Source organism: Aotus nancymaae, unplaced genomic scaffold, assembly GCF_030222135.1.
Source record: "Aotus nancymaae isolate 86718 unplaced genomic scaffold, 86718_ANA_hifiasm-v0.15.2.pri h1tg000018l, whole genome shotgun sequence".
Taxonomy (NCBI): Eukaryota; Metazoa; Chordata; class Mammalia; order Primates; family Aotidae; genus Aotus; species Aotus nancymaae.
This window is the reverse complement of record NW_026988430.1, coordinates 4,724,044-4,748,926: the sequence shown is the minus strand read 5'-3', so window position 1 is coordinate 4,748,926 and position 24,883 is coordinate 4,724,044. Positions and strand designations below refer to the sequence as shown.

The 24,883-nt window shown below is 55.0% G+C and overlaps 1 protein-coding gene across 1 annotated transcript; it reads left to right on the top strand.

Moving 5' to 3' along the window:
* The first annotated feature begins 9,695 nt into the window (after positions 1–9,695).
* On the top strand, positions 9,696–23,960 carry NATD1 (N-acetyltransferase domain containing 1). Its single transcript, XM_021667282.2, has 3 exons — positions 9,696–9,801; positions 18,719–18,837; positions 19,628–23,960. The coding sequence occupies exons 1-3, from the start codon at positions 9,696–9,698 to the stop codon at positions 19,742–19,744; spliced, it is 342 nt and encodes a 113-aa protein (XP_021522957.1). The 3' UTR covers positions 19,745–23,960.
* Positions 23,961–24,883: the final 923 nt, after the last annotated feature.

Genomic DNA, 24,883 nt, shown 5'->3' with positions numbered 1-24,883 from the left:
GGATTTATGACTTTTATCTTCTTGATGTTTTTCTGTGTGTTTTGAAAATTTTAAATGAGCACTCCTCATGCTTCTAATCAGGAAAGAAAAACAGTAAAGGCAGGCCAGGCGCAGTGGCTCACGCCTGTAATCCCAGCACTTTGGGAGGCCAAAGCTGGTGGATCACTTGAGGTCAGGAGTTCGAGATCAGCCTGGCCAACATGGTGAAACCCCGTCTCTACTAAAAACACAAAAATTAGCCAGGTGTGGTGGCGGGCACCTGTAATCCCAGCTGAGGCAGGAGAATCACTTGAACCCGGGAAGTGGAGTTTGCAGTGAGCTGAGATCGTGCCACTGCACTCCAGCCTGGGCAGCAAGATCAAAACTCTTTCTCAAAAAAAAAGAAAACAGAAAAACAGTAAAGGCATGAAAAGAAAAAGCAAAGGCTCTGTCTGCAGGTGTCATGGCACCCGGGGCTGGGCAAGGGAAGGGGGTAGACTCACTGGGAAGGAGCCTGGGCTGGTGACTGGCACGTGTCCCACATGCCTTGCCCACACTGTTCTGCCCCAGCAGCAGAGCCAAGATTCCCGGGGTGGGCAGCTCAGGAGTACAGAGAGTCAGGGCTGCAGGAGCCCTGTGGTGGGAAGATAAGGCACAGAGAAGGGCTGTGACTGGCCTGAAGCCACACAGCAACACCAGGATGGAACCAGGCCTGCTCAGGTGTCACCCTCCAACACCAGGACACTTTGATGCTGGATGAAGCAATTCACACTTCTTCCCTCTGGTTCACAGATGGGGAAACTGAGGCCCAGGTGGGTAGAGCTAGAGGCTCTAGAGACAGACTTAGCATCTCAGCCTAGACCTATCGGTCACTAAACTTTTTTTGGTTCTCCTCCCTCTCCTGCAGGGGGCAGTAGGATCTGGGCCAAACCCCGGAGCTGCCTGCACACATGGGGGTCCTCACGCTGCTGTTGGCTAATAGGATTCTGGGGTCAAGCTTGGCTGCCACCCTGGAGTCAGTTCCCTGGCCCCACAGAGGGGGTCAGAAAATCTACAAATGTCCATAGAGCCCCTGGGGAGCCCTGTAGAGACTGCGTACTCCTGGAGACAGAACACAGAGGGGTTGGGTTTGAATCTGACTTTGCCACTTGCCAGCATGTGACCCAAGGAAGTGACCTCCCCTCTCTGTAAAGCGAGGCTGAACTGTGCACAGCACCTTCTGCACAGCACTGCCGTGAGAGGGAGGAGCTCAGGGCCACAGGCACCGCCACTGCTGTCACTGTGTGTAGGGAGAGGACAGGGGTCCCCTGCTCCCCACCTTCCCATCCAGGGTTCATCCCCCAAATGGAGGGCAGAGTGGTTCTCAAAAACGAGGCCAGCACATCATTCCCTGGAATCCCACGCAGCTGTGAAGGGAAAGACTGCAGATCTGTGCAGCACCAGGTGACCATTCTTTTTTCTCTCTCTCTCTTTTCTTCTTTGAGACAGGGTCTCACTCTCACCTAGGCTGGAGTTAAGCGGTGCAATTACTGTTCACTGTAGCCTCCACCTCCTCGGCTCAAGTGATCCTCCCACCTCCACCTCCCACGTTGCTGGGGCTACAGGCACGTGCCATTACACCCCTCTAATATTTTTTATATTCATAGAGATGGGGTTTCACTATGTTGCCCAGGCTGGTATCAAACTCCTGGGCTCAAGCAATCCTCCTTCCTCAGGCTCCCAAAATGCTGGGATGATAAACTGTTTCATAACTTTGTAGTGGTCGTGGTTAAACGATCAGATATGTTTGTCAAAATTTGCAGAGCGTGCTGAAAGAATTTCTACTCCATATAAACAGTACATTCAATTTTTCTTTTTATTTATTTATTTTTTATTTTTATTTTATTTTATTTTATTTATTATTTTTTTTTTTGAGACAGAGTCTCGCTCTGTCACCAGGCGCCAGGCTGGAGTACAGTGGCACAATCTCGGCTCACTGCAACCTCTGCCTCCCAGGTTCAAGCAATTCTCCTGCCTCAACCTCCCGAGTAGCTGGGACTACAGGCGTGCGCCACCACGTCCAGCTAATTTTTATACTTTAGTAGAGACGGGATTTCACTATGTTGGTCAGGATGGTCTCGATCTCTTGACCTCGTGATCCATCCGCCTCGGCCTCTCAAAGTGCTGGGATTACAGGTGTGAGCCACTGCACCCGGCCTTTTTAACTTTTTTTTTAAGACAGAGTCTCACTCTGTCACCCAGGCTGGAGTACAGTGGCACCATCTCAGCTCACTGCAGCCTCCACCTCCTGGGTTCAAGCAATTCTAGCACCTCAGCCTCCCAATTAGCTGGGACCACAGGTGGGCACCACCATGCCCAGCTAATTTTTGTATTTTTAGTACAGATGGGTTTTTGCCATGTTGGTCAGGCTAGTCTTGAATTCCTGGCCTCAAGTGATTGGTCCACCTCGGCCTCCCAAAGTGTGGGAGTATTAGACATGAGTCATCATGCCTGGCCATAAACAGTACATTTAATTTTTTTTAATGAAAAGAAACCAAACTCCTCAGCCATAATACAGGCACGTGGGGCTTCATTTTACTATTGTATATGTTTACATATATCTTTGAAATGTTCTGAAATTTAAAAAAAAAAAAAACCACTAAGATTGTCACTGGAAATGGGTCCCAAAGAGGGGGTTCTTGGATCTCACCCAAGAGAGAATTCAGGGCAAGTCCATAGAGTAAAGTGAAAACAAGTTTATTAAGAATGTAAAGTAATAGGCCGGGCATGACAGTTTACGCCTGTAATCCCAGCACTTTGGGAGGCCGAGGTGGGTGGATCACCAGGTCAAGAGTTCAAGACCAGCCTGGCCAACATGGTGAAACCCCATCTCTACTAAGAATAGCCAGTTTCTTTACTGCAAACTATTTTATCAGCAAGGTCTTTATGACCTGTAGCTTGGGCCGACCTCCTATCTCATCCTATGACTTAAAATGCCTGATTTACTAAGAATGCAGCCCAACAGGTCTCAGCCTTATTTTACCCCGTCCCTATTCAAGATGGAGTCACTCTGGTTCAAACACCCTCTGACAAGATCATGCCCCAAATCCTCCCAGGTCAGAGTCCAAGCCAAAGACCCCTCAATCCATCTATAGTACCTCTGGTCTCATCCCCTGTCCCCAGATTCACCCCCTCACTTCCTTCAAGTCTTTCTTTCTTTCTTTCTTTCTTTTTGAGATGGAGTTTCACTCTGTCGCCCAGGCTGGAGTGCAGTGACATCATCTGGGCTCACTGCAGCCTCTGCCTCCCGGGTTCAAGTGAATCTCCTGCCTCAGCCTCCCGAGCAGCTGGGATTGCAGGTGTGTACCACCACACCCGGCTAATGTATTTTTAGTAAAGACAGAGTTTCACCATGTTGGCCATGCTGGTCTCAAACTCCTGACCTCAGATGATCCGCCCACCTCAGCCTCCCAAAGTGCCGGGATTACAGGCGTGAGCCACCACCCCACCCCTGACTGCCTCTTCAAGTCTTTCATAAAAGACTCCACATCGGCTGATGTCTGTTCTGGCCACCCAGTCTGAAACCATGACCTCCTCCAGGAGCACACCCCGCCTCCCGCTGAAGCTCCCTCTGGGCCATGAGAAGGACCAGATCATCATTTTCTTCTTTGCTTATTGTCTCTCCCCCAGCTAGAGCATCAGCTCCTAAAGGACGGGGAGCTTTTCGTTTTGTTGACTGCTGAGTCTCCTTAAAATGGTACCTGGCATGCAGTAAGCGTCCAATATTTGCTAAATATTTGCTAAATGACTGACTGAATAAATGATATCCTACATCTACAACCTGGTCTCCACATGGTCTGGTTTCGGTACAGATTTCTTCCCCAGGGTAGGGAGGCAGAGCACATCCCCTGACTCAGCAGATGGTAAATGCTCACTTGATTCTTTTGTTTATTCTTGTTCCCTGAGGGATTTCTGCAAGGGTAAAAGATGCCAGGAGCTAAGGATATTCAAAAGTCGGGGAGAAAGAAGGGAGCCAGAGACAAGGAGGACCCTGGCTTTTTTTTTTGAGACGAAGTTTCCCTCTTGTTACCGAGGCTGGAGTGCAATGGTGCGATCTCGGCTCACCACAACCTCCGCCTCCTGGGTTCAGGCAATTCTCCTGCCTCGGCCTCCTGAGTAGCTGGGATTACAGGCACGCGCCACCATGCCCAGCTAATTTTTTGTATTTTTAGTAGAGACGGGGTTTCACCATATTGACCAGGATGGTCTCGATCTCTTGACCTCGTTATCCACCCGCCTCGGCCTCCCAAAGTGCTGGGATTACAGGCGTGAGCCACCGCGCCCGGCCCAGACCCTGGCTTTTTACTGGGCCTGGTGGGTGCTGGATTCTGCCAGGGACCGATCAGAGAGGAAACCTGCCCAGGATCTAGGCTAGCTGGGGGACAGACACTAAATAAATGTGACTGTAGACATGAGGGCTTTCCAGAGGAGGTGATATTTGGATAACAGCATGTGCACAGGCCCAGAGGTGGGAAAGCATATGGCCTGTTCATGAAATTCCAGTAACATGTTCTGGCCTCCCCACCCCACTTAAGTGCTCTGGAGATGAAGTCACCTGAGACACTCATAAGGTTACATCTTGCTTGCTCAGGACTGCAGGCGCCGTGACTCAGCAGAGGTCAAAGACTTCTCTGACTCCAGAATCCCTTTCTGTCTCTTAGCAAGTAATGACTCACTCTCTAGTCTTGTTTTGTTTACAAACTCCCCAATATAAGACACACTGGTTAAAACAACAATAAAAACAGGCTAGCAGAGGCTAGTCTCAGTAAATACATCTGACAAAGGAATGGCAACTGAACAACAAAAATAACTCCAATGAATTTTAAAATGAAAAAATTGGGCCAGGCGCGGTGGCTCACGCCTGTAATCCCAGCACTTTGGGAGGCCGAGGCGGGTGGATCACGAGGTCAAGAGATCGAGACCATCCTGGTCAATATGGTGAAACCCTGTCTCTACTAAAAATACAAAAAATTAGCTGGGCATGGTGGCACGTGCCTGTAATCCCAGCTACTCAGCAGGCTGAGGCAGGAGAATTGCCTGAACCCAGGAGGTGGAGGTTGCGGTGAGCCGAGATCGCGCCATTGCACTCCAGCCTGGGTAACAAGAGCGAAACTCAGTCTCAAAAAAAAAAAAAGAAGAGGCCGGACACGGTGGCTCACGCCTGTAATCCTAGCACTTTGGGAGGCTGAGGTGGGTGGATCACCTGAGGTCGGGAGTTCAAGACCAGCCTGGCTGTCACGGAGAAATCTCATCTTTAAAAAAAAAAAAATTAGAATGGAATACAATAGAACAAAATGGAACAGAATAAAACAGGACTGAACTGATGAATGAATCAGTGATTTCTCGGGAAGAAAGGAAAAAAAATAAAACCCACTGTGACACAAATCTACGCTTCTGGGCTGGGCGCGGTGGCTCACGCCTGTAATCCCAGCACTTTGGGGGGCCGAGGCAGGTGCATCACGAGGTCAAGAGATCTAGACCAATCTGGTCAACATGGTGAAACCTCGTCTCTACTAAAAATACAAAAAAAAAGAAAGAAAAAAGAAAAAAAAAAAGAAGAAATTGACCGGGGGGGTGGGGGTGGCTCACGCCTGTAATCCAAGCACTTTGGAGGCCAAGGTGGGCGGATCACCAGAGGTCGGGAGTTCAAGACCAGCCTGATCAACATGGTGAAACCCTGTCTTTAAAAAAAAAAAAAAGAAAATAAAATAAAAAATTAATTTTGGGCCACAAAAATTTTGGCACAAAAATAGGCCAAGGTGTTCACAACGGTGGATATCCAAATGGCTAAGGGGCACATAAAAAGAGGTGCAATATCTGCGTTCACCAGGTCACCGCAGATGACAGCTACGGTGTGATGTGACTTCACAAGCAGAACGGCTAACTTGGAAAAGACGGGGCAATGAATGAAACTCACAAAACTGTGGGCAGGTGTGTAAAATGGTACACCTACTTTGGAAAAAGCTCTGGCAGTTTCTAACAAAACTAAATATACACCTACTATAAGATCCAGCAAAGGCCAGGTATGGTGGCTCACACCTGTAATCCCAGCACTTTGAGAGGTCAATACCGGAGGATCACTGGAGGGCAGGAGTTTGATACCAGCCTGAACAACACAGAGAGGCCCCCATCTCTATGAAACTGAAAACAATTAGCCCAGCATGGTAGCATACACCTGTAGTCCCAGCTACTCAGGAAGCTGAGGTGGATCGCTTGAGCACAGGAGATTGAGGCTACAGTAAGCTGTGATCATGCCACTGCACTCCAGCCTGGGTTACAGAGTGTCTCTTAAAAAATAAAAAAGTCCAGCTACACACGAGGAATGCTATGGTGCAGACACTAAAAGACATGTTTAAGAATGTCCAGGCCAGGCGCGGTGGCTCACGCCTGTAATCCCAGCACTTTGGGAGGCCAAGGCGGGTGGATCACGAGGTCAAGAGATCGAGACCATCCTGGTCAACATGGTGAAACCCCGTCTCTACTAAAAATACAAAAAATTAGCTGGGCATGGTGGCGCGTGCCTGTGATCCCAACTGCTCAGGAGGCTGAGGCAGGAGAATTGCCTGAACCCAGGAGGCGGAGGTTGCGGTGAGCCGAGATCGCGCCATTGCACTCCAGCCTGGGTAACAAGAGAGAAACTCCGTCTCAATAAAAATAAGTAAATAAAAAAGAATGTCCATAGCAGATTTATTCGTAATAGTCCAGAACCAAAAGAGCCCAAATGCCCATCAACAGGTGAATGGGTAAACTGTGGTATATACCTCTAGAAACCAAAAAAAAAATTCTGAGCTCCCCAACCGATTGAATGGATCCCCCCTCTTCCCCAAGGGGATTCCAAAGGCACTTGAAAAGCTAGTTCAGGCCATGATGGGAAGGGAAGTGGGACATGCCTCATTTAAAACCCCCTCCCGTTGAAGTTGAGGCACAACTGACCAGCATTAACATTAAAATATACATCATTAGACTGACAAAACAGACTCTCTGTAGCACTAAGATACCAAATTCCAACCTGACTCTGGTATCTTATCACATGACAGATAACAGGCTCTGAAGGAAATGAAAGAATTTTACCCCAAAATATATTCTTCCACATATTCTGGAATGGCCCCGCAATGCCCTCTCTACTGTGGGAAATTTGCGTGTGTGGAGAATCTCCCTCCCTTTCTGAGTCTTTTCCTGATTAAGGAGAGATTTGACTAAGAGTCTGACACCTTTTAAAGTCCTAAAGGAGACATTTACCATCTATTCTTTCTAAAGCCTGCTACTCAGAGGCTTCATCTGCATAATAAGAACCCTGGCTTCCACAACCCCCCTTATCTTAACTCAAGTATTTCTTTCTGATATCAACTCTTTGGGCAAAGCTTAACTCTTTCAACCAACCGCCAATCAGAACATCTTTGAATCGGCAGGGCGGGTGTCTCACGCCCATAATCCCAGAACTTTAAGTGGTCGAGGCAGGTGGATCGCCCGAGCGTGGGCAACATGGTGAAACCCCATCTCTCCAAGAAATACAAAAAATTAGCCGGGTGTGGTGGCCTACGCCAGTGGTCCCAGCTACTTGGGAGGCGGAGGTGGGAGGATCAGAGGATATTCTCAGTAAATACATCGGACAAAGGAATGGCTTGAGCCAGGTAGGCAGAGGTTGCAGTGGGCCAAGACGGCACCACTGCACTCCAACGTGGGTGACAGAGACCCTGTTTCAAAAAAAGAAAATATTTGGCCGGGCGCGGTGGCTCACGCCTGTAATCCCAACACTTTGGGAGGCCGAGGCGGGCGGATTGCCTGAGCTCAGGAGTTCGAGACCAGCCTGGGCAACACGGTGAAACCCCGTCTCTACTAAAATACAAGAAATCAGCCGGGCATGGCGGCGAGGGCCTGTAGTCTCACCTACTCCGAGGCGGAGGTTGCAGTGAGCCGAGATCGCCCCACTGCATTCCAGCCTGGGCGACAGAGCGAGATCCGTCTCAAAAATAAAAAAAAGAAAAAAAATAAAATATTTGAACACATCTATGACTCGTAAGCCACTACCACCTTCTGGATGGCCGAACCAATGTACACCTTACATGTATTAGGTGTTTGCCTGTAACTTCTATCTCCCTAAAATGTATAAAACGAAGCTATAACCCAACCACCTTGGACACATGTTCTCGGGACCTCTTGAGGCTGTGTCCTGGGCCATAGTCACTCATATTTGGCTCAATATAAGCTCTTCAAGTATTTTAGAGTTTGGGTTTTTCCGTCAAGACAATGGAATAATTACTCAGAGGTGAAAAAGATGCAACCACAGGGATGAATCTCACAAATAAATATTGAGCAAAAGAAACCGGACATTAAAAGTACATATTGGGCTGGGCATAGTGGCTCATGCCTGTAATCCCAGTACTTTGGGAGGCCACGGCGGATCCACCTGAGGCTGGAAGTTCTAAACCAGCCTGGCCAACATGGCGAAACCCCGTCTCTACTAAAAATACAAAAATTAACCGGGCGTGATGGCGCAGGCCTGTCGTCCCAGCTACTTGAGAGGCTGAGGCAGGAGAATAGCTTGAACCCGGGAGACGGCGGCTGTAGTGAGCCGAGATCGCGCCACTGTACTCCAAGCCTGGGCGACAGGGCGAGATTCCATGTCACAAAAATTAAAATTAAAAAAAGTAACCTGTGTGATTCACTGCACAGCTATGGACAGCAAGCGTGCAGCTTCAGGTATGAACAAGAGGGGAGGGCTTGGATCTGAGGTTGAACCTTGTGGAGCCTAATTACTTCGCCTTTCAAAGAAGTCTGAGCCCCAAGAATCCTGCGTGTCTTCAAGCAAGTCCCTGCCCCTTTCTGGGACTGAGTCTCTCCATCTGTAGACTGGATCCAGGGATCCCCAAGGCCTCTCCCTACATTTCTGCCTCTTTGAGAGAGGTGGTATTTGACTCCTATCCCAAGCAAGGCTACAAGGGACAATTCCTCCCCAGTAGCCCAGGCTGCGCACACGGGTGAGTGCGCACTCCTAGCACCAATTGCCCCAGGGCTTCAACTGCATAAGAACTTATACATGTCTTTCACTGCCTTAGATCTCTATTTGCTCATCTGTAAAATGGAGTCAAGCATATCTATTGCTCAGGCTGTGGTGATACATCTCAGCGCAGTGTTCACTGAGCGCTTTCTGCGCGCCAGGGCTTTGCGATACACAGGCCATGCACACAGCAAGTGCTTAATAAATGGTGGCCGTCTTGGGGATGATTAGAATTTCCATACAGGTTGTTGCGTCTTTTTTAGAAGGGTCCTTGTGGTGGCTCCAAAGTTGCAAGTGGGGCAAACGCAAGAGGGAAAAGTAGCTCGGAGCTGCGGCGGCCCGTGTTGTTTTGTTTGGGGCTGCGAGCCGAACGCGGCCGGCGTGGCCCCTTTAAGAGCTGACTGGAATGTATCAAAACAAAAAGGCCGCGCGCCCACTGGCTGCGCGCCGCACGTGACCTCACAGCTGATTTCCTGGCCCCCGCCTCCTTTTTGTTGCTGCCGCCGCCGCCGCCGAGTGTCAGTTTCAGCGCCGCCGCCTGTGGTCTCCCAGGCCCGAACCAGCCCACTGCCCGCCGCCCGCGCCCGCGCCCGAGCCCCGCCGCGCTCCCGAGCCCTCCCCGCGCGCCCAGGCCCCCGCCGGCGTCACCCGGGTTCCCGCGCCGCAGCCGCGCGCGCAGATGGCGCACTCGGCGGCCGCCGTGCCGCTGGGCGCGCTGGAGCAGGGCTGCCCCATCCGCGTGGAGCACGACCGCCGGCGCCGCCAGTTCACCGTCCGGCTCAACGGTAAGGCTGCCCCGGCCCGCCCCCACCTTTTGTGTGCGAGAGAGCGGGGGCCGCCAGGGCCGTCCCCTAGCTGAGCGCCAGTCTCCCGCGCGCCCCCGGCCCGGCCCTGGCCCCGGCCCGCCGCCTGGGAGGGCTGTTGCGAGTGCGCGCCACGGGGTCGTCCCCGGCGGCCGGAGCTCTGGGCGCGGGCCGGGTTGCGCTCGGGGCCAAGTGGGGGCGCGGCCGGCGCTCCGGGAACGGGAACGCGCTGGGCAGGGGCGGACTTCCCCTGAGAGCAGGGGCCAGGGCGGACGGGCCCCTGGAAAACAGAGGCAGGAGCTGGGGCAGCGCGGGTTCCCCGTCTCAGCCGCAGGGGACCCACACCTGCTCAGGCCCAGTTGTTCACTGCTGTTGGGCACCCACTGAGAGCTGCTGTTTGAGATCCTGGAAAGCTGTTCAGCCGTCACCTGTCCCCTTCCATGGGTGTCATATGGCTTCTTGCTGCCCCGGGACCCTTAGTCTTTCTACACTGGGGAGATTGGAAGAATCCTCCCTTCGGACCTGGGTCTCACCGCGAAAGGGGCTTTTGGTCCCGTGGCGGGTGGGGCGAATGGCTCTCACTATCAGACTTTAGCGGCTCTGGGACTGGCCATTTGCGTCACTTCTGTGTGCCTCAGTTTCTTCCTCTCTGCAATGAGAATAGCACCAGTGCACACCCCATTGGCTAGTTGTAAGGATAAAACACTGTAACAAATGGAAAGGATCAGACCAGGTCGTGGGGCACTAGTAAGTGCTGGTAAACGTGGGCTGATCGTGATTCATTAAGCCAGAAAGCAAGGTCAAGTCCTCCTTTAGTGTAGAGAAGTTTGGACTAGCCCATCCCCCAGGAGGTCAGACGGGTAGGAAATAGAACTATAAAAACAAGGGCCTTTACCCACTGTGGCCCAGCCCGCCCCAGTGGGAATGTCCAAGCTGGACTGCCCCTTAGAGGCCACTGTGCCTGTTTTCAAGAAGGGAAGGTAGAAGGCCAGGAAAGGGAAGGGCTTGCCAGAGGTCAGGCCGAGAGTTGGGGCAGAGCTGGGATGGCATCCTGACTGGTCTGACTCCCTGAATGGTGGGGCTCTTGCAACCGGCACGTGGCTTCAGCCAGGAGGGGCCTCTGCCAGATCTCTGATGCCATTTGGAACGTACTGAGTGTTGAGCCAGGCCCCACTACAGCCTCGTGGATGGGGCTGTCACGATATCCTGACACTGTTTTGACACCCGGCCCATGTTATAGATGTGTATGCTGAGGCTAGGGGCCTCAGGAAGTGATTGTCCTGCATCAGCCAGATCTTCAGCGTTGGCCCAGCGGACCCTACACCACCAGGCAGAGGCTGCTACTGCTGTGGTGCCAGCGGGCTCAGCTGGCTGTGACACCCCGGGCCCTGGCCACTCGGGGAGAGAGGCCTCATGGCTTTCAAGTCCTCTTTTCTGAGGTTCCAGAGCAGCCTCTGGTTCCCTTGGGGACTCGGGAAGCCCATTATTACACTCAGGGAGAGAAAGAAGAGGGGAAATGTTTGGGTTTTTTTTTTTTTTTCTTTCTCTTCCAAGTGGGTACAGCTAAAGGACAGCCCTCCAGAGCTGGCAGTGGTCAGAGCTGGACATGCCCAACCATGTTTCTAAACTTGCCCCCTTCTGGAACTTACTGCCCAGATGGCTGACTACAGACGTGGCTGGGGATCCCCCCAGCCAAGCCCAGAGGAGAAAGAAGAGGGAGGCCAGAGGCCCCCAAGGGAGAGGCTGTGCAGCACAGGGAGGGCCTCCTCTGGGCCTCCAGGACGTACTGGGTTTGGGTGTGTGTCTTAGGGCCAGAGAGGGGTTGTCTGAGTCTGAGCCCAGGCGTCCCTGAGCTGGGGAGGGGAACAGGCTATGGTATCATTCCCGACCTGTAAGGCAAGCCTGGAGGATGGCACTGTTGTGCCCACTGAGAGATATGAACCCCGAGGCTGAGGGGTCAAGTAGTCCCGGGCTCCTGGTGCAAGAGTGTGCCTGGGCTGTCCACGTGGCAGAGCTAGACTGATTCTGTTCCTGCAAACTCTGGTTCTGAATGAGGGAAAAAGTTTGAGCAGCTTCGTTGATTAATCACTTACAGTGTTCTAGGAGGTCCTGTGCACCTGGAGTCACTTTATTCCATAGCTACACAGCACACAGAGAGGGAAGACTGTGTTGCCTGTATACAGCTGGGGAGACTGAGGCATGGGGAAGTGAAAGGACTTGCCCAAAGTCTTGCACCACAGAGGTGGAAACGCTGAGATTCACCCCGTAAGTCTTCACTGAGTGCCTACATGTGCCAAGCCCTCCTTTAGGTGTTGGGGTCTCGTGGGGCTGACAGTTTAGAGGGGAAGATGGACAAGAAATTGAGTTAGTTTTAACATGTCCTAGAAAACAAGGGCTCTCATGAAAGGTGCAGCAGCCAGAGGGGAGGCTGCGTGGGGGCAGGGCTGCTGTTTAGAATCGTGTGTTCAGGAAGGCCCCTCCCTGGAGGGTGGCGTTTAAGTGAAGACCTGAAGGGGCAAGAGATGGAGTTACAACAGGGAAGAGTGTTCAAGTGGGAGGAACAGCGAGGGCAAAGGCTCAGCGGCGGCTGGTGTGTGCAGGGCAGGTAGGAGGTCACGGTGGCAGGTGGTGCAGGGCCTGGAAGCCAGCGTCCTGTGGGCTTGGCTTTGACTCTCAGGCACCCAGGAGGGTCCTGGTAGAGGACGGAGGGGATGCGCCAGCTCCCTCTGGCTGCTATAAGGGGAGCAAACTCTGGGGGCCAGGACAGAGTAGGGAGGTGGCTGCTTTCCTAGTGCAGGCGGTGCAAACAGGCGTGGGCAAAACATCCAGATCCTGAACAGATGTAGAAGGAAACATGGCTGTGGCTTGCTGATGGGTGATAAGAGACGGCTTGAGCTCAGGCTTGTCTGATCCCACATCCCGGTTCTGAAATGCAAGCTCGTCATCACTTTGTAGATGGGGAAACTAAGGCACACAGCCTGTAGGCAGCTAAGCCAGAATCAAGCCCCTAGCCTCCATCTGAGGATGGTTTCTGAAGGTTGGAGGCAGCTGGAAGAGACCCTCACCTCCCAGGCAGCCCCTTCCTCGGCCTTCCCTCTCTCCCTCACAGGCAGGGCTGAGTATCCCACTTGCTGCAAGGGAAGGGTCAATCGAGGGTTGCAGAACCCTGGAACTTTCTGCATCCTCCATAACCCTCATTTTGCAGACAGGCGGACTGAGGCCCCAGAGAGTCAGCTGCTGCCTCTGGCCTCCCTCAGCACCCTGGATGCAGTGGAGCTGAGACCGCAGCCCCAGGTCTTGCGGGGTGCTCAGATCACAGCCCCAATATGAGGCCCCTGGCTGTGTTGGGCTGGGCTGGAACCAGGGTCCCGTGGGGAGGGGAAGGACCTATGGTTGAGCTTCTCCAGGCGCACAGTCACCTCTGCCTCACCCAGCAGTGAGCCATCAACATGTGGCCCCTCCCTGATCCAGACCATGCTTATGGAGTGCCTGAAAAGCCGGCCAGGGTGTCTGCTTGTCCTTGTTCAGTGCCAGGGCTCCGGGAGCCTGGGCTCTGCCTCTTGTCTGCCTCGGTTTCCTCATCTGTACATTGGCGTTTTGATCCGCCAGCTCTCCTTGAGGGGTTGGTGTGGGCTGAGTGGAGAAAGCAGAGGTCAACACCTTCTGCAGACTCCACATCTCCCAGGGGTCCTGCCTCTCTTCCTGACCTGCAAGCTTGGGTCTTTCTCCATGATCACCTCCCCTGACAACTTCCTAGGACCCCTTTGGTCCTGAGGTTGGGGAGGGGCAGAGACCCAGGGATGGGTCCCCCACTAGCAGAGTAGCTTTAACTTTGCTCAGACCAGTCACAGTCCATGACGTTGGTGGGGTTGTCAGGCCCAGGAGGGAAGAGGGTGGTGGGTGATCGTCCTGGGACAGATGAGGTCTCTGGGGCAGAGAGGGACTGGCCTGAGATCACCTGGCAGGGTTGAGACTGGAACTGAGGGCCCTGTTCTGCCCTCGGCTTGCTCCTGTGGCTCCCACGTGACAAGTATTGACCCATGTGCTAGTCTGAGGTTTGGAGCTCTCAGGGCAGCTCTTAGAGCCTAGCCCAGAAGGGGGAGGCTGTGCCCGTGTCACTGTGAGCTGAGATAGCAGGATCCATGGTGCCCAGAAGCAAGAGCGTGGCTGACAGTGCTGCCCTGGTGTCCTGCTGTCACATCATGTGGGCTGCGGGCAGCCAGGGGAGGCCTCTGGGCAGGTGATGTTTGGGCTCACCTGGAATGAGGAGGAAGGGCCCCTGGAGGCCTTGGGCAGAAAGGTGGCAGGCAGGGGCACAGCCACCAAGGCAGGGAGGCCAGAGAGGCAGCTGGACCCCAGGCACGTTCGGAAAGCTGCGGGTGCCGCCCTGCCGAGGGTCAGGTCGGATGAGAAACGCAAGGCGAGAAGGAGCCAAGGACCTTGGCTCAAGCTTTGGGGACTTGGGCATTTCCTGGGATCTCCAGGCAGGTTTGGGGCAGGACGAAGAGTTGAGTGCAAGGACCAGGATTGCATTTGTGGGACAGGTCATGGGTGTAGACACTTGTGACTGGGGGGCCTTTGAAGGCCCTCCAAGGTGGGGTTCAGGCCCTGGCCAGGTGCTCTGAGGCTGCTACCCAGGAGTCTGGCTCCTTGCCGGTGCAGTGCCATGTGATCTGGCCCATGTAGGGTGTCCCTTTAAACTTGGTGTTTTCCACACATGCAGCCCCACCACCATCCTGGCCACCCCAGACGCCCTCTGTTCCCCTTTCAGCCTGAAGAGTCTCCTTTGACTCAGCCCTATCCCTAGTCAACTCCACGCACCTCCATGACTCTCATTCCAGGTGAGCCCAAATGTCAGCCTAAGGTGATCTTAGGCCAGTCCTGACACCTCTCTGCCCCAGAGACCTCACCTGTCCTGAGATGATCAGCACATCCTCCTCCCTCCTGGGCCTCAGTTTCCCCATCTGTGTACTACATGGGGCTTTGGGAATCCTACCGAGGATTGCCATGTGGAGAGAGCAGAACACGAGCCTGCCCCGTGCTGGAGCTGCACACACTTGGGCCACCACCATTCCTGTCCTGCTGTTTCCCAGGAGCCACGGCCCGAGGCGCAGGCCCAGCTGTGGGAAGGCCAGCATGCTGGTCCAGCCAGTTGTCCACAGGTCTGCCGCAGGGCCCCAGTGTGTGTCTGGCAGAGACAGAACAGCAGTTGTTTTAGTTGGACGGATATTTCTAGGGTGTCTACCCGGAGCTGGGTACCTGGAATATGGTAGTGGCTGAGCTGTGTGACCACTGAGAGCCAACGGGAAGCAGAGGAGTTCTGAGGTCTCCCAGGGTCAGGCCCATCCATGGCCCAGGTGGCTACTCCAGAAACGTTGATCAGGGCCTGCACAGAGGAGCACTAATGAGCTTGCCAGTCTCCTTGTGTTCACCTCTCTGCTCACCCAGGCTGGAGTGCAGTGGCATGATCTCAGCTCACTACAACCTCCGCCTCCCAGGTTCAAGTGATTCTCCTGCCTCAGCAACTTCCTACCCCATGGCCTTTGCACTTGCTACTCTCGCCAGTGGACAGCTCACACCTCATGTGTCCTGTGGGGTCCCTGTATGCCCTCTTTATGGTGGCAGCCCTGCCCCTCCCCACCCACCTCTTCTGATGTGTAGTGATCCTTGGCATGTGTCAGCTTGTCACCTGTGTGCCCTCATTGATGTATGTATTTAGAGACAGAGTCTCACTCTGTCACCCAGGCTAGAGTGCAGTGATACAATCATGTCTCGCTGCAGCCTCGAACACCTGAGCTCAAGTGATCCTCCTGCCTCAGCCTCCCAAATAGCTGGGCCTATAGTTGTGTACCACCATGCTCAGCTAACTTTTTTTTTTTTCTTTTTTGGAGATGGAGTTTTGCTCTTGTAGCCCAGGCTGGAGTGCAATGGTGTGGTCTTGGCTCACTGCAACCTCTGCCTCCCAGGTTCAAGCGATTCTCCTGCCTCAGCCTTTCAAGTAGCTGGGATTACAAGCACCCGCTACCACGCTCAGCTAATTTTTGTATTTTTATAGAGATGGGGTTTCACCATGTTGGCCAGCTGGTCTCGAACTCCTGACCTCAGGTGATCTACCCGCCTTGGCCTCCCAAAGTGCTGAGATTATGGGAGTGAGCCACTGCGCCTGGCCAACTTTTTTATTTTTATTTTTATTTTTGTAGAGACTGGGTCACCATGTTGCCCAGGGTGGTCTTGAGCTCTCGGGCTCATGCGATCCTCCTGCCTCTGCCTCCGAAAGTGCTGGGATTACAGGCACGAGCCACCGTGCCCAGCCCCTGTATTATTTATAATGATACTATTGTGTAATAAGCAGATAAGATGTCCATGCTGGGCTGGGCGCAGTGGCTCACGCCACCCATGGTAGCTGGTTATTTTGCCAGGCTGGCCAGCATGGTGAAACCCTGTCTCTACTAAAAATAAAAAAAGTAGCCAGGCATGGTGGCAGGCGCCTATAATCTCAGCTACTCGAAAAGCTGAGGCAGGAGAATCACTTGAACCTGGGAGGCGGAGGTTGCAGTGAACTGAGATTGCACCATTGCACTCCAGCCTGAGCACAGAACCAGACTCCGTTTCAAAAAAAAAAAAAAAGATATCTGTGAGGAAGAGCGTCATCGGTTTTCTGCAGCCCAAACCCTACTGGGACATAGTAGGCCCTCAGTGAGCCTGGGGTAATTAAATGGCCAGGGTAGGTAGGCAGCTCTGTTGGTGACCGGGTCAGTCCCAAAATAGCCTCCCGCTCTCTGCTTGCCTGTCCTGGATGAGTTGAATTAACCCCAGTAGGTGAGGAGCCAAGAACCACGTCCCTTGCTGTGCAGCCAGGACAGGCGGCAGTGGCCACAGCTGGGCCTTGGCCAGGGTGGCGGGCACAACCCACAGAAGGACATTTAGGCCCACAAGGAGGAGGCAGCAGGGCCAATGGGGGGGTGGGGGCTGCAGGCCTGAGCAGAGTGGGGCTGGGGAACCCTCAGCTGGGCCTGGCAGGAACGGGGAAAGGACATCGGGCAGAGGGCAGACCTAGGTGATGGCAGCGCAGGATGTAGCAGGTGCGTCGCTGGAGCAGAAGGAGTGGCTGTGACTCAGGGCCATCAGGCCTGAGCTCCAGCATCCTCTTGGCCTGTGTGTGACTTGGATTCCCGGCTCTCAGTAGTTCCTCATCTGGAAATGGCGACATGAATTGTAGCCGCTCTCCTGAGGCTTGGGGAGAATCAAAGGAGAGACTGAGGGGCAGAAAGCCTCCTTGCTGCTGTTGGCCCCAGTTCCCGTGGCCCTGGACAAGTGGTTGGACCTCTTCCCCTCATGTCACCCAGCACAGGCTTTAGGGCAGTTCTCTGGGATTTTGAAGCTAAAACATATGAAACACAGTGTGCTCTTAAAGAGTGGAGAAAGACACGTGGCGATGAGCGTCTTTCAGGGCGAGCGTCTTTCAGGGCCAGCGTGGTGAGTTTCCCACCTGGGGCCCTGTGCCCCGGCCGTGCCCCGAACACCTTCCCTACGGAGGCTTCTCCTCGGAGGGGCCTCCCTAACGGCCCCACACAGCTTGTTCATTTCCTTCACACACTTGGAGCTCCCTGAAGCCAGAAACCTCGGTGTAGTCCTAGACTCCCCTTTCCCTGCTCGACCACGTCTGAGCCATCAGCAAATCCTGCTGGCTGCGCTTTGAAACCCCATCCAGTCAAAACCCCGATCCACACAGCCCTGCTGCCCTGCCCTGGTCTATGCCCCATCTTCACCCTCGGGGCTGCCTGCCCCCCATCAGTTCTCCCCATGGTGGCAGCAGGATCCTGTGCAGTCATGAATCACATCTGTCCTTTTGCTGACAGGCTTCCAGTGGGACCCAGCTCAGATGGCTTAGGAGGCTCTGCGGGACCTGCCCTGTCACCTCCCTGCCCCATTGATCGCCTCCGCCCTTCCCCTCACCGCTCCACTCCAGCTGCCCCTCATTCAGGCCCACTCCTGCCTCAGAGCCTTTGCACTGGTTGTGCCCTCTCGTCCTGTCTCCGCCTGCCCCCGTTCCCTGGCATCCTGCACATCCACTTGCTTTTCATGTCTATTCCCTTCCTCCCTTTTAGTTTCATGAGGGCGGGACTCCTTGCCTGGCTTGTTCGTTGCTGAATTCCCAGCTTCGGAAACAGTACCTGGGGCTCAGTAAATATTTGGTGGATGGATGGGTGGGCTGATGGATGGCTGGGTAAGTGGACAGAAAGATGAGACACTAAAAACTGTGGTTGGAAGAACTTGAGTTAATTGTTTGCCCAGCAGGAGTTCGGGGTGGGCTGGTGAGCTGCAGGCCTGGTGGAGTGTGCAGGCCCGTTTGCCGTTGCCTCCCGTGTCCAGCGTCCGTTTCTCATGGACTCTGCCAACAGGCCTCTGATCTTGCCCGCTGTGTCTCTGGCAGGTGACCCTGATGCGTGGCGCAGCGCTGCTTCTCTTGTCTCTGTGCTCTGCCTTCGTTGCAGATTTGCTGAACCCTGTTTTGTGTCCAGTGCTGGGTCCTGGGACTCCCAGATCCAGGGCTGTGGTGGGGTGGGGATGCAGAGAGCCGGGGTACAGAGGGGGTGGCAGGGCCCTGGGGTGCTGGGACTGACACAGTAGCAAAGGTTCACATGGGGCTTAAGTGTTCCAGGCATCGCTCTCAGCGTGTCACAGAGGTTAGCTCATTCAATCCTCTAAACCATCCTTTGAAGGACATTTTATTATAGCCCCACTTTATGGATGAGGAAACTGAGGCACCAAGAGGTTACTCAAGATTCAGCTGTAGCAGTTGAATGGCTCCAAATGCCTGTCTCTCCACCCCGGCCTCTGTGCCTGAGTCCGCTGGGATAGGAGTCTCCATAGGCTTACCTGTCTCCACAACCCCCAGGGTGTCATGACCGGGCCGTCCTGCTCTATGAGTACGTGGGCAAGCGGATCGTGGACCTGCAGCACACCGAGGTCCCAGATGCCTACCGTGGGCGCGGCATTGCCAAGCACCTTGCCAAGGTAGGGCAGGCAGGCGGCAGGGCCAAACAGGGGTGGGGACATGGGGGCCGCCACCCGCCGTCAGAGGAGGTGGTGGCCCCGGTAGCGAGTCCAGCCTGCTCTTGGCCCTGGCTCCTCTCGGGGCTGGTGGGAGCCTTTCTGGGCGCAGGCTCCTGTTCTGCAAGCCCCTGGCATAGCTGAGCCTCCAGGGTCCCCAGACACCTCCTGTGTGGCAGGTGCTTCATGGGAGCCTGATTCTATCCTGGGGCCAAAGGCCTGGCCTGTAGTAAGTGCTCAGTCAGGCTTGTGGATCCAATGGATGACTGTTCGGTATATTGGCTCCCACCCATTCTGGCCCCAACCCCTTCATCCTCACTGCATCCCAGACCCCAGGCTGCCTGGAGAGCAGATTTGGGCTTAATGAGGGGAGTTCCAGCCAGAGCCAAGAATGACCATCAGTCCTCTGAGGGACGCTGCTGGGACTTAGCTGGGCCCTCTGCCGGCTTCCCCTCCTCCACCCCCACCCCGCCAGGAGAATTGCAAGCAACCTTTGCCCTCCGTGCTGCCTGGGGCACTGCTGCCTGGGGCACGGGGCTTGTGCCTCCCTGGGGAGAGGTAATATGTTTTTTCCTTGTGCACTGGGCCAGTCTGTGGGGATCATCCCAGATGATACTGAAACTCGAGAGTGACTGACCTGGGCAAAGTGGGAGGGCAGTCTTGGAGCCGGGACCTGGGGAGGGAGCAGACGATGCCACCTCCCAGTGCCAGCTGCAGGCCCTGACCACTCTCCTCTCTGCCCCGCTGCTCCCAGGCCGCCCTGGACTTCGTGGTGGAGGAGGACCTGAAGGCCCATCTCACCTGCTGGTACATCCAGAAGTACGTCAAGGAGAACCCCCTGCCGCAGTACCTGGAGCGCCTGCAGCCGTAACCCTGGCCCGCAGGCGGGAGCGCTCCCTGCCGGACCCTTCCACGCGGCCTTCACCTGGCCCCGCGTGCTCTCAGGAACCTGCTCCTACTGGGAACAGACTCAAGAGTTATTTTTGTAAGGACACTCATCTGTGCCCCACATCCAGATTTCTGGAGGTGGCTGATCAATGCTGGGCAGTGACCCGGTCACTGAGGCGGAGAGGAGTCCGGGTGGTCCCCACAGCTCCCACTCTGCAGAGACCAGTGGCTTTTCGGGAGGCCTATGGGGAGCATGTCGGGGCTAGGGCTAGCCTGCATCCCGCCCGCCAGGCTCCACTCGGAGATCAGGAGGCCCAAGGCGGGACCCCTGCTGCCACCTCTCCTGGACCTGTGTTCTCTCTGGAAATTACAAGGGTGTGCCCCAGAGTCAAGAGGAGCAATAAGAAACCTCGTGTGCCAGCTTCTGAGGGTGGCAATGCCAGACCCCGCCTGCCACCAGCACTGCCCTCTTCCCTTTCTCAGACCCCAGGCCTGGTGCAGGCAGAGCCCCAGAAAGGGGCGGTTCTCCCTGACAGAGACCAGGAGAGTAAAGGACTGAGCACTGGGCCAGGCTCAGCCGCACGTGCGAGTCACACCTGTGAACCCACACAGATGCATAGGATGCAGCCTGTGGGCGGGCCGGTGGCGGGTGCTGTGGGTGTGTTTCCTCTCCTTGGTACCCCCATATATTTTTTGGCCTCTTGTGTGTAGGTTCTGCAGGATACTGAGGCCCCATCCGCATGGGCTGCTGTCCCCTATACCCCTGTCATCTGGGAGCAGCTCCAAGGGGGCCCGAGCAGCTGCAGTCCCGCCCCCTTGCTGGCCTTGGCCACCTGCCTGGGCCTTCTCGGAGGAGATGCCTTGGAGGTGGGGGTGGGAGAGAGGCGAACTGTTCTCCAGAAACCGCCCTCAGCATCAAAGAGGAAGAAACACACCAGCCGCAGGGATTTCTGTGTGCTGCCAGTCATCAGTGTCCTTTCATGGCTGCGCATAGCCAGTCACACTCACTGCCCATCCGGCCCAGGCTCCTCCCCTACCCAGCCTTCCTGGGTGCAGCCTGGGAGACACACCAGCACGCTTTGGTGGGACCAGCCTTTCTGGGGCACACTGGTTTCCCCTGGGGCTGGCTCAGGTCCTGCCCTCTTGTGTCAGCTTTAACAAGGGTCACATTCATCCCTGTTCCTCTGTGGGGCTGGAGGGCCACCCTGTAGCCAGGGGCCCTTTAGGGCTGAGACATTTGTCAACACCACATCCCTTGGGAGTGATGTATCCCAACCAGGCTTCTGGTGGTGTCAGGCTGGGCTCTGGGCAGTACAGGGAGAGGTTGATCAGGACCCCAGGACCCTGATGCCTTCCTTCTCCCCCATTCAGGGGCGCTGGTTGCCATGGTGACTCCTCCCTTTGACTCGTGCAGGCGCTGGCTGCCCTGTGGTTGCGTTTTCCATTCACCTCCTTGCTACCCCCAGTCTTGGCACTGAGACACCTCGCGTTCCTTCTCCAGCCACAGCAGCTCAGGCCTTCCTGCCAGGTCACAGGACCAGGGAGATCTTCATGTGCTCCCTGTCGGTGGGGTTCCCCTAGCCCCCGAGTCTCCTTGAAACCCCTGCTGTGAGTCACAGCGAGGAACAGTAGGGGTCACCATCCTGAGCAGCCCCCCATCCCTGCCCCTTGCCCTGTGGCACATGCTCCTGCCCTAGCCTCCAGGAAGTCAGCTCTGTTTGCAAAGGGCTTGTGTGAGAGGTCAGAGAAGGCCCTGGGCCTCCAGGGAGACACAGCTGGCAGGAGGCAGGCTCAGCTGCTCCCAGTCCCCTCCAAGGCTAGGGGTGGCCCATTGCTGGCAGAGTGTAAGGAAAGAGCAGGTTGTAGGCACAGAGGATGGGCAGCCAGGCCTGGACCTTCCCCTTACTGTCCCGGGGCAGCTGGGCTGGGGGCCACCTTTCCCCTCCCTAAGGTCACCCCCTTTCCATCCGCACGTCCCTCCCCAAGTTCGAGCACATACTCCATCATGACCATGGTGGGGCTCAGTGAGCTGGGGCTGTCCCTGTGGCCTCCAGGCCATCCACAGGCGGGTCCCCTGCAGTGGCAGCACAGGGGGCACTCACAGGAGGCCCTGAGGGCAGCATGGATGTTGAGGACCGGGAGGGAATGGGCCTGGCCCACCCTGTTCCTGCTCCAACCCGATTCCTCCCCCGTGTTCAAGCAGGTGGCTCCATCTATCCAGCCCACAGCACACTGACACTTGAACCAGGAGGCGTGGGGTCATGGAGGCCTGCACAGGCCGTGTGCCCGGGAACCGAGGCTAGGGCTTTCTGAGGAGACCTGATCCAAGCTCCCGCAGTTATGACTTGGGCCTCCTTGCCTTGGGCTGCCTTAAAGCACTGCTGACTCACACCGCGGGCCAGGCAGGACTCTCAGGGCCTGGCCCAAGGTCTCCAGCCAAGCAATAACCACATCTCCCCAGGTTGGGTCGCCACAGACACCCTGCCCTGGAGCCCCCAGCCCATCCCGTCTGGTGCTACACTGCCTGGCGGCCCAGCCTCCGCCCTCCCTGTCCTGGGTCACCTGGGAGTCCTCAGTGAGGATGCCGCCACGTGGGGCCGGTTTATGCAGCTGGGTGAGAGCCAGGGTGGGGCAGGGGATGCTCGGGGGGCCCTGAGGTCTCCCACAGAGCTGCTCTCCTGCCCACCTCACCCTGTGGGGTTCTCTTTCTTGCCAGGTCAAAATAGGCAGTGACTTGTGCCTTCCCTCCTCAGGCCCATGGCGGGGTGTGGGCCCAGCTGGTTCCTGGACCACCCCCTTCCTCACCGCAAGCTCCTCCACGGGTCTCAAAGGAACCTTTCCATAAAAGGTGTGGCCTGGTGCACAGTGCTGTCCCCGCACTGTCCCTCCCCCACAAAGCAACCTGCTGGTCAGCCCCGGCCTTAAACTGGTGGGGAGCGGGAGGCAGACTTCCCTCCCTGGTGTGTGACTTCTCGGTTGGTCCTCAGCACAGCCTTCAGTGTGTTGGGCGAGACCCTGAGTGGCACTGGGACTTGACTGAGGTCCTCCCACAGGATAACGGTGACCTCAGGACCCCAGGCGCCACACCACAGTTCCCGACCACCTCCAGGTGTAAAACGCGCCCCAAGGCCACAGCCCAGCTCTGAAGCAGCGTGGCTTTGTGGGGTTTCCTAGAACTGTGAGATTCGCTGTGCCGTAAGAAGTTGCTGCCTTTGGGATTCCTGGTCCAGTGCAGGGAGGTGAGGCCCAGCCTCGTGCTGACACATGACCGTCGGGGAAAGCTGTGGCCAATATTTCTAAAACAAGTGAAAATCTTGCACTGTGCCCAGGGCCACATCTCATTCTGCCCCAGCTCGCGAGAGCGGGAACAGCCTGCTGGAGGACAGCTTCTCCTCGTTCCCATTCAGGGTTATGTGGCTGCCCGGAAGGAAAGAAACGGCCAGGCCTGTTGCAATCTTACTCCACTTCGTTTTCACAGCAGCCCTGAGACATGCCTATTATTAGGCCCATTGGACGGATGGGACTGAGGCTCAGAGTCAGGGGTCACAGGCCAAAGCCCACGCTGACCCAGGGCCCAGCATCCAGCCCAGCTCCGGTCCGCTTGGTGGCGTGGAGCTTGTGTGATAAGAGTTCTCATGTCTGCCTGTGGTGACAGATGGCCTTGAAAGCAATAAACAAAACTTCCAGCAACTTTGCCACTCAGCTGCATGGTTGTGGCAGGTCCTGCCTCGAGCCATAAGGCGAGCAGCTAATCAGGAGTGCTGGGCTGGCGTGGAGAAGGCTGAATCCCATGGGAAGCCGGGGTCGTAAGCAGGAATATTCGTGGAGCCCCTGACCATATACTCATGCCGCTCTTCCTCAGTTCAGGGTTCTTGGATTTGCTCAAGTCCACCCAAATATCCTTTTACGATTCTCAGGGTCCCACTCCTTCCAGATCAAATGCCCTAAATGTTACGTAAGAGTTCCGGCAAGGCTGTGAATTCAACTTGCATCATAACTGCAACCTGCAGGGTCGGATTTAGGGTTTGTTTTCAGTTGTATCTGTCTTAGAGCTACGTGATATTAAAGAGATTTTTCTGTTTATCAAAGATGCTCTCTGGTTTTCTGTCCATGCCTTGAGCTGGGTTTGTCACTTCTGACTCCGGTGTGGTCAGAAGCCACCAGTCTCTCCAGCTGTCCCCATGACATAATGAAGGGCTGCAGCCGTTTGGTCTCTCAAGCTTTGCCTTCGAGAGACACTTCATCCCAGGCACTTACAATAGATGATGTTGTAAGGACTAGTTTTGCTGCTGAATGCTGTGATTTTCCAGGGTACCATGTCCCCTCTGCCAATGAGGGCATGACTGTGTTCCAGCCCAAGCCAGGCAGATAACCAGTCCCGATTTCCAGCATTAAGGGTCTATTTCTAGGAAGTCATTCCGGCTACCAAGGATATTATCAGTCAGTGAAGAGTGGAACTGGTTATGAAAACTGTTGGGGGCCGGGCGCGGTGGCTCACGCCGAGACCGAGGTGGGCAGATCACAAGGTCAGGAGTTCAAGACCAGCCTGACCAACATGGCAAAACCCCATCTCTACTAAAAATACAGAAAAAATCAGCTGGGCGTGATGGTGGGCATTTGTAAACCCAGCTACTGAGGAGGCTGAGGCAGTAAAATTGCTTGAACCCAGGAGGCGGAGGTCGCAGTGAGCTTAGATCGTGCCATTGCCCTCCAGCTTGGACAACAGAATGATATTCCATTTCAAAAAAAAAAAAACTGTTGGAAGAATGAGAGGAGTGAGAGAGAGATTACCCAAATATTGGTAATGGCAGGAAGCTTTTACATCGAGGCTGGAGGAACAGGTGTCACCCAGAGTGTCTAGGGATCACGGGACTGATGAGGGTGCTCCTGGTAGAACCTTGCTGGCTGAATAAGACCCAGATGTGCACCCCTGCTGATGACTGCTGTTGCCACCCCTAAAAACACCCCCAGATCCAGGAACTTTACTGCCTTCTAATTGATCAGTGCTTCCTACTGGCAGAAACAAATCGGAAGCCCACTGGTAAGGGCTCTAGCAAAGGTAGTTTGCAGGCTTCCAGCCTCTCTGTGATCAGAGGAGAGAAGGGATCTGCAACCAACAGAC

What these genes read in the sequence shown, in the direction of transcription:
- NATD1 (XM_021667282.2), top strand. Translation starts at nt 9,696, where the DNA reads ATGGCGCACTCGGCGGCCGCCGTGCCGCTGGGCGCGCTGGAGCAGGGC. An exon ending in GTTCACCGTCCGGCTCAACG is followed by an intron (nt 9,802 to 18,718) that starts GTAAGGCTGCCC and finishes CACAACCCCCAG; the next exon opens with GGTGTCATGACCGGGCCGTC. An exon ending in TTGCCAAGCACCTTGCCAAG is followed by an intron (nt 18,838 to 19,627) that starts GTAGGGCAGGCA and finishes CGCTGCTCCCAG; the next exon opens with GCCGCCCTGGACTTCGTGGT.